This window comes from Gymnodraco acuticeps, unplaced genomic scaffold (assembly GCF_902827175.1).
Source record: "Gymnodraco acuticeps unplaced genomic scaffold, fGymAcu1.1, whole genome shotgun sequence".
Taxonomy (NCBI): domain Eukaryota; kingdom Metazoa; phylum Chordata; class Actinopteri; order Perciformes; family Bathydraconidae; genus Gymnodraco; species Gymnodraco acuticeps.
Window position 1 is genome coordinate 6,527 of NW_022990437.1, and position 13,300 is coordinate 19,826.

At 45.9% G+C, this 13,300-nt stretch overlaps 2 protein-coding genes across 2 annotated transcripts; one reads left to right on the top strand and one right to left on the bottom strand.

The window, feature by feature from the left end:
* The first annotated feature begins 1,512 nt into the window (after positions 1 to 1,512).
* LOC117551984 lies at positions 1,513 to 2,852 on the top strand. Its single transcript, XM_034225099.1, has 4 exons — positions 1,513 to 1,646; positions 2,106 to 2,250; positions 2,325 to 2,434; positions 2,541 to 2,852. The coding sequence occupies exons 1-4, from the start codon at positions 1,515 to 1,517 to the stop codon at positions 2,850 to 2,852; spliced, it is 699 nt and encodes a 232-aa protein (XP_034080990.1). The 5' UTR covers positions 1,513 to 1,514.
* A 9,217-nt stretch (positions 2,853 to 12,069) lies between these two features.
* On the bottom strand, positions 12,070 to 13,053 carry LOC117551986 (beta-1,3-galactosyltransferase 5-like). The gene has a single exon (XM_034225101.1). The coding sequence runs from the start codon at positions 13,051 to 13,053 to the stop codon at positions 12,070 to 12,072; it is 984 nt and encodes a 327-aa protein (XP_034080992.1).
* Positions 13,054 to 13,300: the final 247 nt, after the last annotated feature.

Here is a 13,300-nt window from a genome sequence, read left to right on the forward strand (position 1 = left end):
TGTGGTTAATGTGTTTTCAGCTGCTAATATAAGCAGAGACATGCTGCCCAGCCTCTCTAAGGAGGACTTGCGTGATCTCCTTCCCGGGCCTGAGCACTTCAGAAGAAGAAGAACCATTTGGAGACTCAATCATGATGAAAATGAGGTAATTCCAGATTCTAACATTTGAGGGACTTTAAACCGGTTACCAAGTAAGCCTTTCCTAGTCATCATGCAGTTATTTGAAGTGGAGTTTTTTTGGTTGTGTTGATTTTTTGTTGTTGTCACAGCGTAGTGCTCTTTTCATTGTAAATACCATTTTATATATATATATGCATCTTTTATACAGGGCCAGGAGACAGACCTGTGTAGACCAAGTACCTCCCATGGGACTTGTGATTTCAGCCCTATTCCTACCCCCCAACCTTCCTTGTTTCCCTCCTCTTCCTCCTCCTGCCCCAACCCCTCTCCATCCCCCGTCTTTTTCTCCACCCTCCTTCTCCTCTCAAAGCCCACAACCCCCAACATGGTGCCAGCAGAACCGTACAGCTTCCCAGTCCACTGTATGTTTTATACACAGACACAGAATTGGAGCAATCACGAAGCACCTTTTCTGAAAAGCAGCGTGCTGGAGAAGAAGGAGACTACGTCCTTTCCAAAGATCTTCGCTGTCGATTAATCAGGAATACAGTCACAAGCATGCTTTCCATTAAAAGAGCAGCTGGGGATGACTTTAACTATCCATGCAGCCGTGAACTCACTGTAATGGCGAAGCGTCTGATTGAGTACTACCCAATGCTTCGGGACAGATCTCAAACCAGTAGAGATGAGTGGGTATGTCACTATTCAAGTTTTCAACTCATGGTTCAGACAAAGCACTGCAATCATTTGCCTATCAAACTGGGAGTGATGTGTTTTATCCAGTTCAATAAGAGCTCTGTGCAACTGCTTGTATGGTGTATTTTGTTTGATACAAGTTTGTTTTATGTGAGTTATAACAGAACCTGTTGTGTGTCTGTCTTGTAAGGAAACTGAAAAAGCAGCTTTTGAAAAGGGTCCAGAATGTGACAACCCCCAAAAAGAAGCAGGGTTCAACTCCTTCAAGAAAGAGGCCTAGGAGTTTAAGCTTTCAGAGCAGCCATGAGACGTACACTGATGAGACTGATGAATCCACCGCATCAACCTTGATCTTGGAGAGATCACCACCATCTCGATGCAGCACCCCGGAGGCTGAACAGTTATGTGGTAAGTACATAAATTGAAATAGTAGATAGTTAAATCTCTTCAAGAAAATTTTATAATATCAATAAGTTATTTTAGAACCCTTTTTTATTCAAGATTACTCATCTATGTTTGCCCTGTGTCAGTCACTATGGCTGTTTGTGTGTTAATGTCTCATTTCAACTTTAACATCAGAAATGAAAATAGTGGGGTTTATGTTTTCTAGCATCAGAAACTGAGAGCCCACAGACCCAGGCGAGACACTATAAGACTCTACAGGCGATGTATAAAACTAAGGCCAGATCCCGAACAAGATGGATGTTGCTCAGCTCCTGGACCTCGAAATCCAAGCGAGAAGGGCCTTCATTGACTCTGATGTTACAAAGGAGCAGGACAGGCCTTCCAAGATTCTTAAAGCTTATCCTTGCTTTGGAGAACTGGATCATGTAAGCAAATGTTGTACAACTATGCTTCCTAATTCAGATAACGTTAGACCCAAATTTTGAAATGAGAAATGGTGTGACAATTAAATCAGATCTGTCTCATTATTTATAAATGAATGACTCAAATATGCTTATTGAATACAAATATGTATTCTGCATAGATATATAAAACCCTCCACTTATTTAAAAATAACTAATTTCACAAATGTGCTTCTGATACACACAACATTATTTTGTTAGTATTATTGGTCCACAATACGTATTTAAAAATAGTGTGTGCATAAGACATACATTTGCAAAAAAACACATGTTTCTATGTGCATATTTTTGTTAAGTGACCATTTAAATCACATTATACACATATTAATCTTTTTTTGGAAATTCAGTTATCAGACAAATTACTAACCCTTGGAATGTAGATTTTAATATTTCTTCTACATATTTTCTCTCTCGTTGTTTTAGCTAATGGATGAACTACGGCGGGTCCTCAATCAAGGCAACTCCCACTTCTTAACGGAACTTAAGACCCGGTGGGGGACCTTTTGTGAGAGGGCACAGTTTTATGGAGTTTTCAAAAAGCTCATGAGGCCTCCGCAGCTTGACAAAGGTGATTATTATCTCTGACCATGTCTGTTTATTAACTGACTGCAGGAAACGGAATGACACTTTTTTTTTCAACAGTAAAGCACTCAATTGCCATGATGAAGGCTTTACCAGAGATGTTCCCATCACCTATGGCCCCACCCAAGAAGTTAAGGCACGCAAGTGAAGCTCTGCTCCACGTCCTTGAGGTAAGAAAATGTATAAGAATTTTCTCATGTCGATACAAAGAGTGAAATGTTGTGATCATATTTGTTTCCCTTTTTGTGACGATTTCTTTGTCTGTTTTTGTGTCAGTCTGCAGAAGACCCAAACACCTTTCTTCAGACACGACCACTTTCCAGCCCTGTTGTCATCATCTGCGAAACCAACTGTATACTGGCCATTGGAACCATGCCCGTGCTCATCTTCCCAAAAGAGGACATTCATGAAAGCGTGATGTATCTCATGGCATGTTATTACACCTTTCACCTCACCTATCCTAAGTGCATTGCAACACTCCTGTCTGTGGTGCAGACAGAAGTCCTCTTGGACGCCATTCACGACCATGACATGACTACTTCATACAAAAGGCTATGGCCCGACTGGAAAAAGTTCATAAGTGATTAGGGCACTTATATATGAGGGGCCGCTAGGGACAATATTCAGAAATACCGTTCACTTACACATGTGAAACACTCTCACACACACAACTGAAACCAAAATAATTTACAAACATATGTAAAAATCTCTCATATACACATATGAAACGCTCTCACACACATGAAATCCAAAGTTATTCACATATGAAACGCACTCACACACGTGAAACGTACTCACACACACACCTGAAACGCACTCGCATACACCTGAAACGCCCTCACACACACACACATGTGAAACGCTCTTACACACACATGAAACGCACTCATATACACATTAAATGCGATTTCAATATGTTGTGTGAGAGGGATTTCAGTTGAAACGGAAGGCATCTCGCCTTTTAGAAATGTGCGCTTCTTCGCAGTTTTTTTTTTTTAAACGACTTCCTTTTCAACCGAGATGCCTTCAGATTCAACTGAAATCCCTCTCACACAACATACTGAAATTGCATTTCATGTGTGTGAGAGCGTTTCGTGTGTGAGAGAGTTTCAGGTGTGAGTGCATTTCATGTGTGTGTGAGAGCGTTTCAGGTGTGAGTGCGTGCGTTTCACATGTGTGTGTGAATAACTTTGGATTTCATGTGTGTGAGAGCGTTTCATATGTGTATATGAGAGATTTTTAGATATGTTTGTAAATTATTTTGGTTTCAGTTGTGTGTGTGAGAGTGTTTCACATGTGTAAGTAAACGGTATTTCTGAATAATGTCCCTAGCGGCCCCTCATACTTATAGTCCTATTGAAAATTGTTCGCTGAGTCAAAAGTGTCATGAGATTTCACTTGTGTTGTATTTTACAGTGAAAGAATGTTCTCTTTTTTTCTAAAGACATATCTGATGACTGACCTTTACTACGCAGTTTGAAAACAATAAAAACATTAAAAAAAATCATTTGAGACTCATTTTTCTTTAAGCAAGCAGTCAAAGTTTATATCTTGATAGGATTAAAGATTTTTTGAAGGTTTTGTCTCTACGTTTCTTGGTATTAGCCTTATTTTAAGAATAGCACCGAATGCTGAATTTAAGTAGATTTTTCTACATATTAAGAAAATAATTCTTAAATCTTATCTTGTATCTAGACAAATATACCTGTTTAAAGTGAAGCTGCACTGGATTTAAGAAATGTGCCTAACATAAAATAGAATTTTTGGGACAATAGCAGTAGAATATGCTGAATTCAAGCACATTTTCCTTATAATAAGATTATATTCCTTCCTTGCATCAATTCAAATGTACTTATTTTTGGTTTAAAAACACTCGTTTTAAGATATATGTAGATATTTTTAGGCTAGATATATTTACTTGTTTTAAGAAGGTCTTGGCAAGTGAATTTTTCTTGTTCTGTTGGCAGATAATTTTTCTTATATTAAGTAATATATTACTCATTTTATTATTTATTTTACTTGTTTTTTTAGGCTTAGTTTTTGCAGTGTGCATACCGCTATTTTACTGTCTTTTTCGGACACCTTCAAATACTGCCAGACCGGTGAAGCCATGTTGGCGAGCTTGTTTTGCCGCGCACCGAGAAAAGTGTCATGTATTTTACGTCATGCGATCGGCTCTCGCGATCAGCCTTTATAGAGAGCACCGATCGATCGGTAGAGAGTGAGTATCGGCCGATCTCGATCGGTGACCGATCCATCGGAGCATCCCTAGTATTAAGTATAATTTATTAAATAAAAATACTGTTATGAACACTATACAATGTCTTTATTTTGATAGTTACCAGAATACATTGTATATTTAATACTAACATAAGCTGGTGATAGATAAATATTTATAAAGAAAGAAACAGAAGGGAGGAAATGATGATAGCTCGACTCAGAATGAATCACACAGCATTGAATGGTACGCTGCATGTCATGGGGAAAGTGACAGTGAGTGCAGGAACTGTGGAGTTAAAGAAAATGTGGGACATCTATAAAGCTGAAAGAGAAAAACTAAAGGATAACGTTTTAGAGGCAGAGAGGAAATGGAGTGTGGTTGGTATTTTGGGAACAAAAGGAGAGGGAGAAAGAGCTACCAGAAAGGCACCGTTTACCTTTAGTGAAACTGGGGTAGGTACAATTATCTAACATTAGGTCAGGAAAGATCATAGATTTCTGTTTTATTTATTTATTTTTGGATTAGATCATAGATACATTCATGAGTTAAGAGATGGAATGATATGATGATTCACACATGTACAGTAGGTGGCGGTATGCACCTTAAAGTTGTTTGCAATCCGCCAAAAACTGAGAGAAGAAGAAGTCAACTGGTTTGCCAACGGACAATTTACACCGAAGAAGAAGAAGCGAACATTTCTGGCGGATGAAATTTAGAGTATCAGATTACATGTGATGTCTGACTCTGAGAAAAACATCTCCGAATTATTGAGAGAGGCAGCCAACCGCCTCGATGGGATGGTGATGCGACAGCCACCGGCTAACGTTAGAGCTGCCGAAGTGGGCACCCCAAGCCCAAGCACCCCTGTCCAACTCGATGGGATGGTGATGCGACAGCCACCGGCTAACGTATCAACATAAACGTGTTGGCTAACGTTGACGAACATCCACCATCTAACATATATACTCCATTTCAACCATCTCTTCGTATCATATTGCTACACAATACTAAATAATTGTTTGTCAATGTTTTAATTTTGTTAACATTAACTGTGTTATACACGTTTTTGCCCACCAGTCTCGTCCATAGAAATACAATAGGAGTAGAACGGACATTCCCATTCAAATCAACGTAGCAGGATAATGGATGTATTATATTTTAAGATAATGCAGAGCGGCGGCCATTTGTATGTGTACCGTTGCCATAGCGACAGTTGTAGCGGGCTGACCATATAAATAGAATATGAGTATAGTAGTATACTCGTATTCTATTTCTATGGGCTCGTTATTTGTATGACGTTAGCTCGATAGAGCAATAATTTGTATATATATGTATTTATTTAATCATTTATGTATTTATTTATTTAATTTTGGCTTAAATGGCATTCCATACAAAACACAATAGTAAGAAAGGAACAAGGTGGGATTAAAAACCAATGAGCCCAGGTCTCTAGAGATCCTCAGGACGTATTTATTGGATCAAATCGTTTTCTCTGCGGCTGGTTCTCCGGAATCCACGTGACATTAAATACATTAAAAATATGATCAATTATAAATATGTATATTAATAAAAAAGGCAGGAAAGGTGTGGGTGTGTGTGTGTGTGCGTGTGTGTGAACTCAGGTTTATTCTCCAGAGTGAAAATTAATCAGAATTCATTCGTCCTGAAACGGAATTGACTTCAAGCTGATGAGCGCCGTCACTCAGTGTCTTTGAGACGAAGAGAAACCCAACCTTCCACATCTCCCTGCAGTCTTTCTGCACCACCTGGTGGTCGTGTTGTGTCTCTGTGTAGTCATTTCGTTTGTTAATGTGTTTCAAAGAGATATGAGCTCTTTACAATTCATTCAAACTGCTGATTTATTACAAGATGTTTTATCTCAAACATTGTTTATTGCAAATAACAACAGAATGTTTAAAGAGTTGTCCTCTCCTCTTCCTGTGGTGTGTTCTATGGGTTTTAGTGCATGTTAATGGTCTGCAAAGGCTAACATCCCTGTGTTCCTCCAGAGGGAGTTTGATAATGAACCTCTGAATGCTTCAGAGGATGCTTGGGAGGAGGTGACGTGGTCAGATGAGACCAACATCCAGATCTTTGGCATCAACTTGACACGCCGTGTTTGGAGGAAGAGGTGCTGACTATAACCCCAGAGCACCATCCGTCAGGCATGGACGGGGACATCATGATCTGGGCTGTGTCTCTGCTCGGGACAGGAGGACTCGCTGCATCGAGGAGAGGATGGACGGGACATCATGCTCTGGGCTGTGTCTCTGCTCAGGGGATAGGAGGACTCGCTGCATCGAGGAAGAGGATGGACGGACATCATGCTCTGGGCTTGTGTCTCTTGCTCAGGGGACAGGAGGACTCGCTGCATCGAGGAGAGGATGGACGGGACATCATGCTCTGGGCGTGTCTCTGCTCAGGGGGACAGGAGGACTCGCTTGCACGAGGAGAGGATGGACGGGACATCATGCTCTGGGCTGTTGTCTCTGCTCAGGGGACAGGAGGACTCGCTGCATCGAGGAGAGGATGGACGGGGACATCATGATCTGGGCTGTGTCTCTGCTCAGGGGACAGGAGGGACTCGCTGCATCGAGGAGAGGATGGACGGGGGGACATCATGATCTGGGCTGTGGTCTCTGCTCAGGGGACAGGAGGACTCGCTGCATCGAGGAGAGGATGGACGGGACATCATGCTCTGGGCTGTGTCTCTGCTCAGGGGACAGGAGGACTCGCTGCATCGAGGAGAGGATGGACGGGGACATCATGATCTGGGCTGTGTCTCTGCTCAGGGGACAGGAGGACTCGCTGCATCGAGGAGAGGATGGACGGGACATCATGATCTGGGCTGTGTCTCTGCTCAGGGGACAGGAGGACTCGCTGCATCGAGGAGAGGATGGACGGGACATCATGCTCTGGGCTGTGTCTCTGCTCAGGGGACAGGAGGACTCGCTGCATCGAGGAGAGGATGGACGGGGACATCATGATCTGGGCTGTGTCTCTGCTCAGGGGACAGGAGGACTCGCTGCATCGAGGAGAGGATGGACGGGGACATCATGATCTGGGCTGTGTCTCTGCTCAGGGGACAGGAGGACTCGCTGCATCGAGGAGAGGATGGACGGGACATCATGATCTGGGCTGTGTCTCTGCTCAGGGGACAGGAGGACTCGCTGCATCGAGGAGAGGATGGAGGGGGACATGTCCCGTAACATCTTGGCCGATAGCCTCCTTCCCTCAGCCAGGACTCTGTGATGGGTCATGGAGGGGTCTTCCAGCCGGACAATGACCCTGAACATCCGGCCAAGGCAAGGAGGGGCTAAAGGAGAAGCACATTGAGGTGAGGGAGGGGCTAAAGGAGAAGCACATTGAGGTGAGGGAGGGGCTAAAGGAGAAGCACGTTGAGGTGAGGGAGGGGCTAAAGGAGAAGCACATTGAGGTGAGGGGAGGGCTAAAGGAGAAGCACGTTTGAGGTTAGGGAGGGGCTAAAGGAGAAAGCACATTGAGGTGAGGGAGGGGCTATCAAAGGAGAAGCACGTTGAGGTGAGGGAGGAGCTAAAGGAGAAGCACGTTGAGGTTAGGAGGGGCTAAAGGCGACGCACATTGAGGTGAGAGAGGGGCTAAAGGAGAGCACATTGAGGTGAGGGAGGGGCTAAAGGAGAAGCACGTTGAGGTTAGGGAGGGGCTAAAGGAGAAGCACGTTGAGGTGAGGGAGGGGCTAAAGGAGAAGCACATTGAGGTGAGGGAGGGGCTAAAGGAGAAGCACGTTGAGGTGAGGGAGGGGCTAAAGGAGAAGCACGTTGAGGTGAGGGAGGGGCTAAAGGAGAAGCACATTGAGGTGAGGGAGGGGCTAAAGGAGAAGCACATTGAGGTGAGGGAGGGGCTAAAGGAGAAGCACATTGAGGTGAGGGAGGGGCTAAAGGAGAAGCACATTGAGGGGAGGGGAGGGGCTAAAGGAGAAGCCGTTGAGGTTAGGGAGGGGCTAAAGGAGAAGCACGTTGAGGTGAGGGGGGGGGCTAAAGGAGAAGCACATTGAGGTGAGGGAGGGGCTAAAGGAGAAGCACATTGAGGTGAGGGAGGGGCTAAAGGAGAAGCACATTGAGGTGAGGGAGGGGCTAAAGGAGAAGCACGTTGAGGTGAGGGAGGGGCTAAAGGAGAAGCACATTGAGGTGAGGAGGGCTAAGGAGAAGAGAAGCACTACGTTGAGGTGAGGGATGGGGCTCTAAGGAGAAGCACATTGCAAGGTGAGGAGGGCGCTAAAGGAGAAGAAGCACATTGAGGTGAGGTGAGGGGCTAAAGGAGAAGCCACGTTGAGGTGATGGAGGCGGTAAAGGATGAAGCACCATTGAGGTGAGGGAGGGGCCTAAGGAGAAGACGCACGTTGAGGTTGAGGGAGCGGGCAAAGGAAGACGCACATTGAGGTGCACTGGGAAGGGGCCTTAAGGCAGAAGCACGTTGAGGTGAGGGATGGGCCTAGCTAGTCTCCAGCCCTGTAATCCCAGAGATAGGTCTTGTGAGGGAAGCCTCAAAACCTTCAGGCGTTTAGGGAGGGGTCTTCAGAGAGGAGTGGACAGAACCTGGAGACCAGCTTACAAGAAGAGTCTGACGTGTGATGTCCTCTGTGTGTCCTCTGTGTGTCTGCCTGGGTGCTCCTCCTGTGTGGTCCCGCTTGTGTGTCCTCTGTGTGTCCTCTGTGTGTCCCCTGTGTGTCCTCTGTGTGTCCTCTGTGTGTCCTCTGTGTGTCCCCTGTGTGTCCTCTGTGTGTCCCCTGTGTGTCCTCTGTGTGTCCTCTGTGTGTCCTCTGTGTGTCTTCTGTGTGTCCTGTGTGTCTTCTGTGTGTCCGCTGTGTGTCCTCTGTGTGTCCGCTGTGTGTCCTCTGTGTGTCCTCTGTGTGTCCTCTGTGTGTCCTCTGTGTGTCCTCTGTGTGTCTCTGTGTGTCCTCTGTGTGTCTCTGTGTGTCCTCTGTCTCTGTGTGTCCTCTGTGTGTCTGTGTGTCTTCTGTGTGTCCGCTGTGTGTCCTCGTGTGTCCGCTGTGTGTCCTCTGTGTGACCTCTGGTGTCCGTGTGTGACCTCTGTGTGTCTTCTGTGTGTCCTGTGTGTCCTCTGTGTGTCCGCTGTGTGTGTCCTCTGGTTCCTCTGTGTGTCCGCTGTGTGTCCTCTGTGTGTCCTCTGTGTGTCCGCTGTGTGTCCTTTGTGTGTGTCTTCTGTGTGTCCTCTGTGTGTCTTCTGTGTGTCCTCTGTGTGTCCTCTGTGTGTCTTCTGTGTGTCCTTTTTGTGTCCTCTGTGTGTCTTCTGTGTGTCCTTTGTGTGTCCAACAACAACAACAACAACAACAACAACAAAGAACTAACACACGTTCTGCAAGGCGATCACAGTTGATAAGAACTTATGTGGTTTGTTAGAAGTCATCATGGAACGTGCATCGGCAGCATAAATACATCCAAAAACTGCGGAAGAGGCTAAATAACCTTACAGACTTTTCCACATATGTAAATTAAAATGTAGTTACTTTTCTTCCATAACTAGAAGTGCATCAATGGAATTTTTGTGTTTCGTTTTTTTTAACAGCGCTTTCTTGGACGGCCATCGGACGTGCTTCAACAAACCGGCTCTAAGGTCTTTGTTAAGATAGTCCACATCGAGCTCCATCCTCTACAGTGACATCAAGTGCTTTTCTGAAAGACATGTGAAGGGTTTAGCGCTCAGACATCCTCACGCTACGGCACACGCCCACTAAGGAGGACCAACTCACTTTAACAAACCAATGGGGGCTCGTCCAACGGGTTATTTATTTATTTATAAAAAAAGTTTGTGTAGTGCTCATTGAGCAGCTGATTCATTGTTGTGGTCCAGCTGTGTGCTGGCTCTGCGCTGCTATTTGGGGGACACATCATGTCTTTTGGGTTTCAGGATGCTTTAGTGTTTGACATGGCATCAGGTTTTGTGTGCCAATCAGAAGGTAAGATATTGCTGTTTGTTACGCTTTTGTAAAAGAGATTTTCCCCGCTAGGCTTAAGTGGCGTTTCCCCTTGGGTTCCGTCTGTTTGTTTTTTTCATAGTGTTGTGGCGACGTGGTTGGTGTCAGCTGTTTTCGGACAGCTGTCTCGGGGGCACATCCGCGTGATTTCTTGGTGTTACCTGCGTGCAGGTCGCTCCATAAATCCGCCGGGTTCCAGTGCGTAATTACCCGCCGCAAGCCACATGAAGACTAGGTGAGATTAGGAAGATTTTGGTAAGGCAGTTAGGGGGGAATTCTCTGTTGGGTTTTGTCTTTTCGCCCAGGCGTGTTGACAGTTGAGTACTTTGCTTTCTGATTGGGTATAGGCAATATATTATGGCTTCTTTGTCAGCGTTTGTGGATGCGCCCTCAGTATCTTTCTTGGATGGTTGCCAGAAGGCGCAGTTGATCGAAATAGCAGAGCATTATGAAATTGCTGTTGTAGGGAGCAAGCGGAAACATGACATTAAAGCTGTCATCGTGTCATCTTTGTTTGAGCGGGGAGTGTTACAGAAGAGTGAGTCTGGTGTGGCAGGGGTCGGGCCAGTAGTGGTTCAGACAGCTGGTTTGACATTCGAACAGCAAAAGGAGCTTTTGGCCATGCAGTTTAATCAGGAGAGATTGCAGTTGGAGTTGAAGTTGGAGAAGTTGCAGTTGGAAATGAGGGGTCAGCAGCAGGAGGTAGAGAAGCGTTTAGAGGTGGAGAAGGTGCTGGAGGTGGAAAAGATGAAATGTGAGGTGGAACATGCTAGATTACGGCTGATGGGAGAGGGCAAGTTTTCTCCAGGGGAGGATGGTGGTGCTAGGTTAGCATCAGGCAGTGGCGATATAATTTCTTACTTGCGATTAGTGCCAAAGTTCAATGAGCGTGACCCGGACATTTTTTTCACTCTATTTGAACACATAGCAGAGGCAAGAAACTGGTCAGATTCGGACAGAGTGCTGTTACTTCAGTGTGTACTCACTGGGCGAGCACAGGAAGCCTATTCAGCTATTTGTGGCGAAAATACTTTGGACTATGATAGAGTAAAATCAGCGGTGTTGAAATCTTACGAACTGGTTCCTGAAGCGTATCGTCAAAGGTTCAGAAGTGGGGTCAAGGGAGATAAGCAGACACATGTGGAGTTTATCCGTGATTTAACTTCTCATTTTCAGCGGTGGTGCGCGGCAGCAAAGGTTGCAAGTTTTGACGGTCTTTGTGAGCTCATTGTCTTGGAACAATTTAAAGACATTCTCCCTCAGCGTGTGGCCACGTATGTGAATGAACAGAAACCTCCCACCGCGTTTAGAGCTGCTGAATTAGCGGACGATTTTGTGTTGACACATAAGGGCAGTTTTGCGGAGAAATATTCTAGGGGTGATTGGAAACGTGGAGAAGACAATGGAGATGCCCGTGCAAAGTTTTCACCAGGCTCGCTCTGTTTTCCTGCAGGCACCCGGCTCTGATGAGTATAACCAATGTGTTGAATTGACCAGTGTTGTGCAAATAAACACCTTTACCTACCCGTTGACATGTTGTGTCTCCTTTTTGTTGTGGCCTTTTGAGCCAGGTCGCAACAAATAAATATTTGTTTTAAAACCTAAACAGTTCAACATTTAGCCCCCCTGCTCCTCTCCCAGTAACTGGTCATCTGTGGGATGCTGGTGGTGGTCGCAGCGATCACTCTGGAGAGGCTGCAGTCGCTCAGAGGATGCCTGGGGTCCACCATGAACATGGTGTTTTCAGGAGCGTTGGTGGGAGAAAGGCCATGGTGTTTCAGGCACATTCCCAGGTAGGCGTCCTCGATGAAGATGGGTTTAATGTGAGGGGCGGCTGCCAGGATCTTGGCAGGCAGGTCCAGGGACATGACGTAGGCCATGCCCAGAGGATACGGCAGGTACTCCGGCTCAGCAATCACATATCTCGGCATGTAGAACTTGTTGAACGGGTTTCTCAAGACCGGGCTGTGCCACCACACCAAACCTGTCATGTAGTTCTGTTTGGCCGTGCTGGGATCCAGTAACAGTTTAACCAAATTCTGGACGTGCAGCAACATATCGGCGTCAATCTTCATAACGTAGGAAAGCTTGTGGCAGCGCGCAACCAGCCACTCCAGTGTCATCATCGTCTTGATGGTCAGATTGTGGTAGCCGTCCTTGAAGTTACTCTGGATCAGGTCCTGGTGCTGCAGGTTTTCCTGTTGGAGCTTCTCCTGCTGCTGCTTGCCATCAGCTCCTGAAGGTAGGCCCAGTATGAAGAGAGTCTCGACCCGCTGACCCAGAACCAGTTTCTCACTTCCCCACGTCCTCCGGATGGTGTCCCGAGCTGCCACGCCCCCGGGGGCCACCGGGACCACCAGGAGCAGGAACGGAGTCGTGGCTTTACACGTCGGGGTGTCGTCCATGATGAATTTGTAGTTTCCTGGGTAGGCCACGTAATACGGCCCAGGATCCTTCCATGCTGGTGCTGCCAGTGATGCTGGTGTGTCCCTGCTCTCAAAGCCCCAGTCCGGGTCCAGATAGAGGAGGAGTATTATCACTGCTCCCACCATGCAGATGAAGACGTGTGCAAAGTGTCTGCTGCTGCTCTCCATCAAAACTACAAAGAGAAGAGACTCACATGATGAGGGATAGCAGCACGTTCCTCTGTTCAGACAGCCACACAGAACACATCATGCTTTCACTCATTTTAGTTCAATATATATATATGGGAGGCGTGTGGCGCAGTGGCTAGAGCGTTGGTGTTGGGATCAAGGGAGCTCAGGTTCAAACCCCACTGCAGTCAGCATGTCGTTGTGTCCCTGAGACTCTTCACCCCAAAGTGCTCCTGTGGGGATTGCC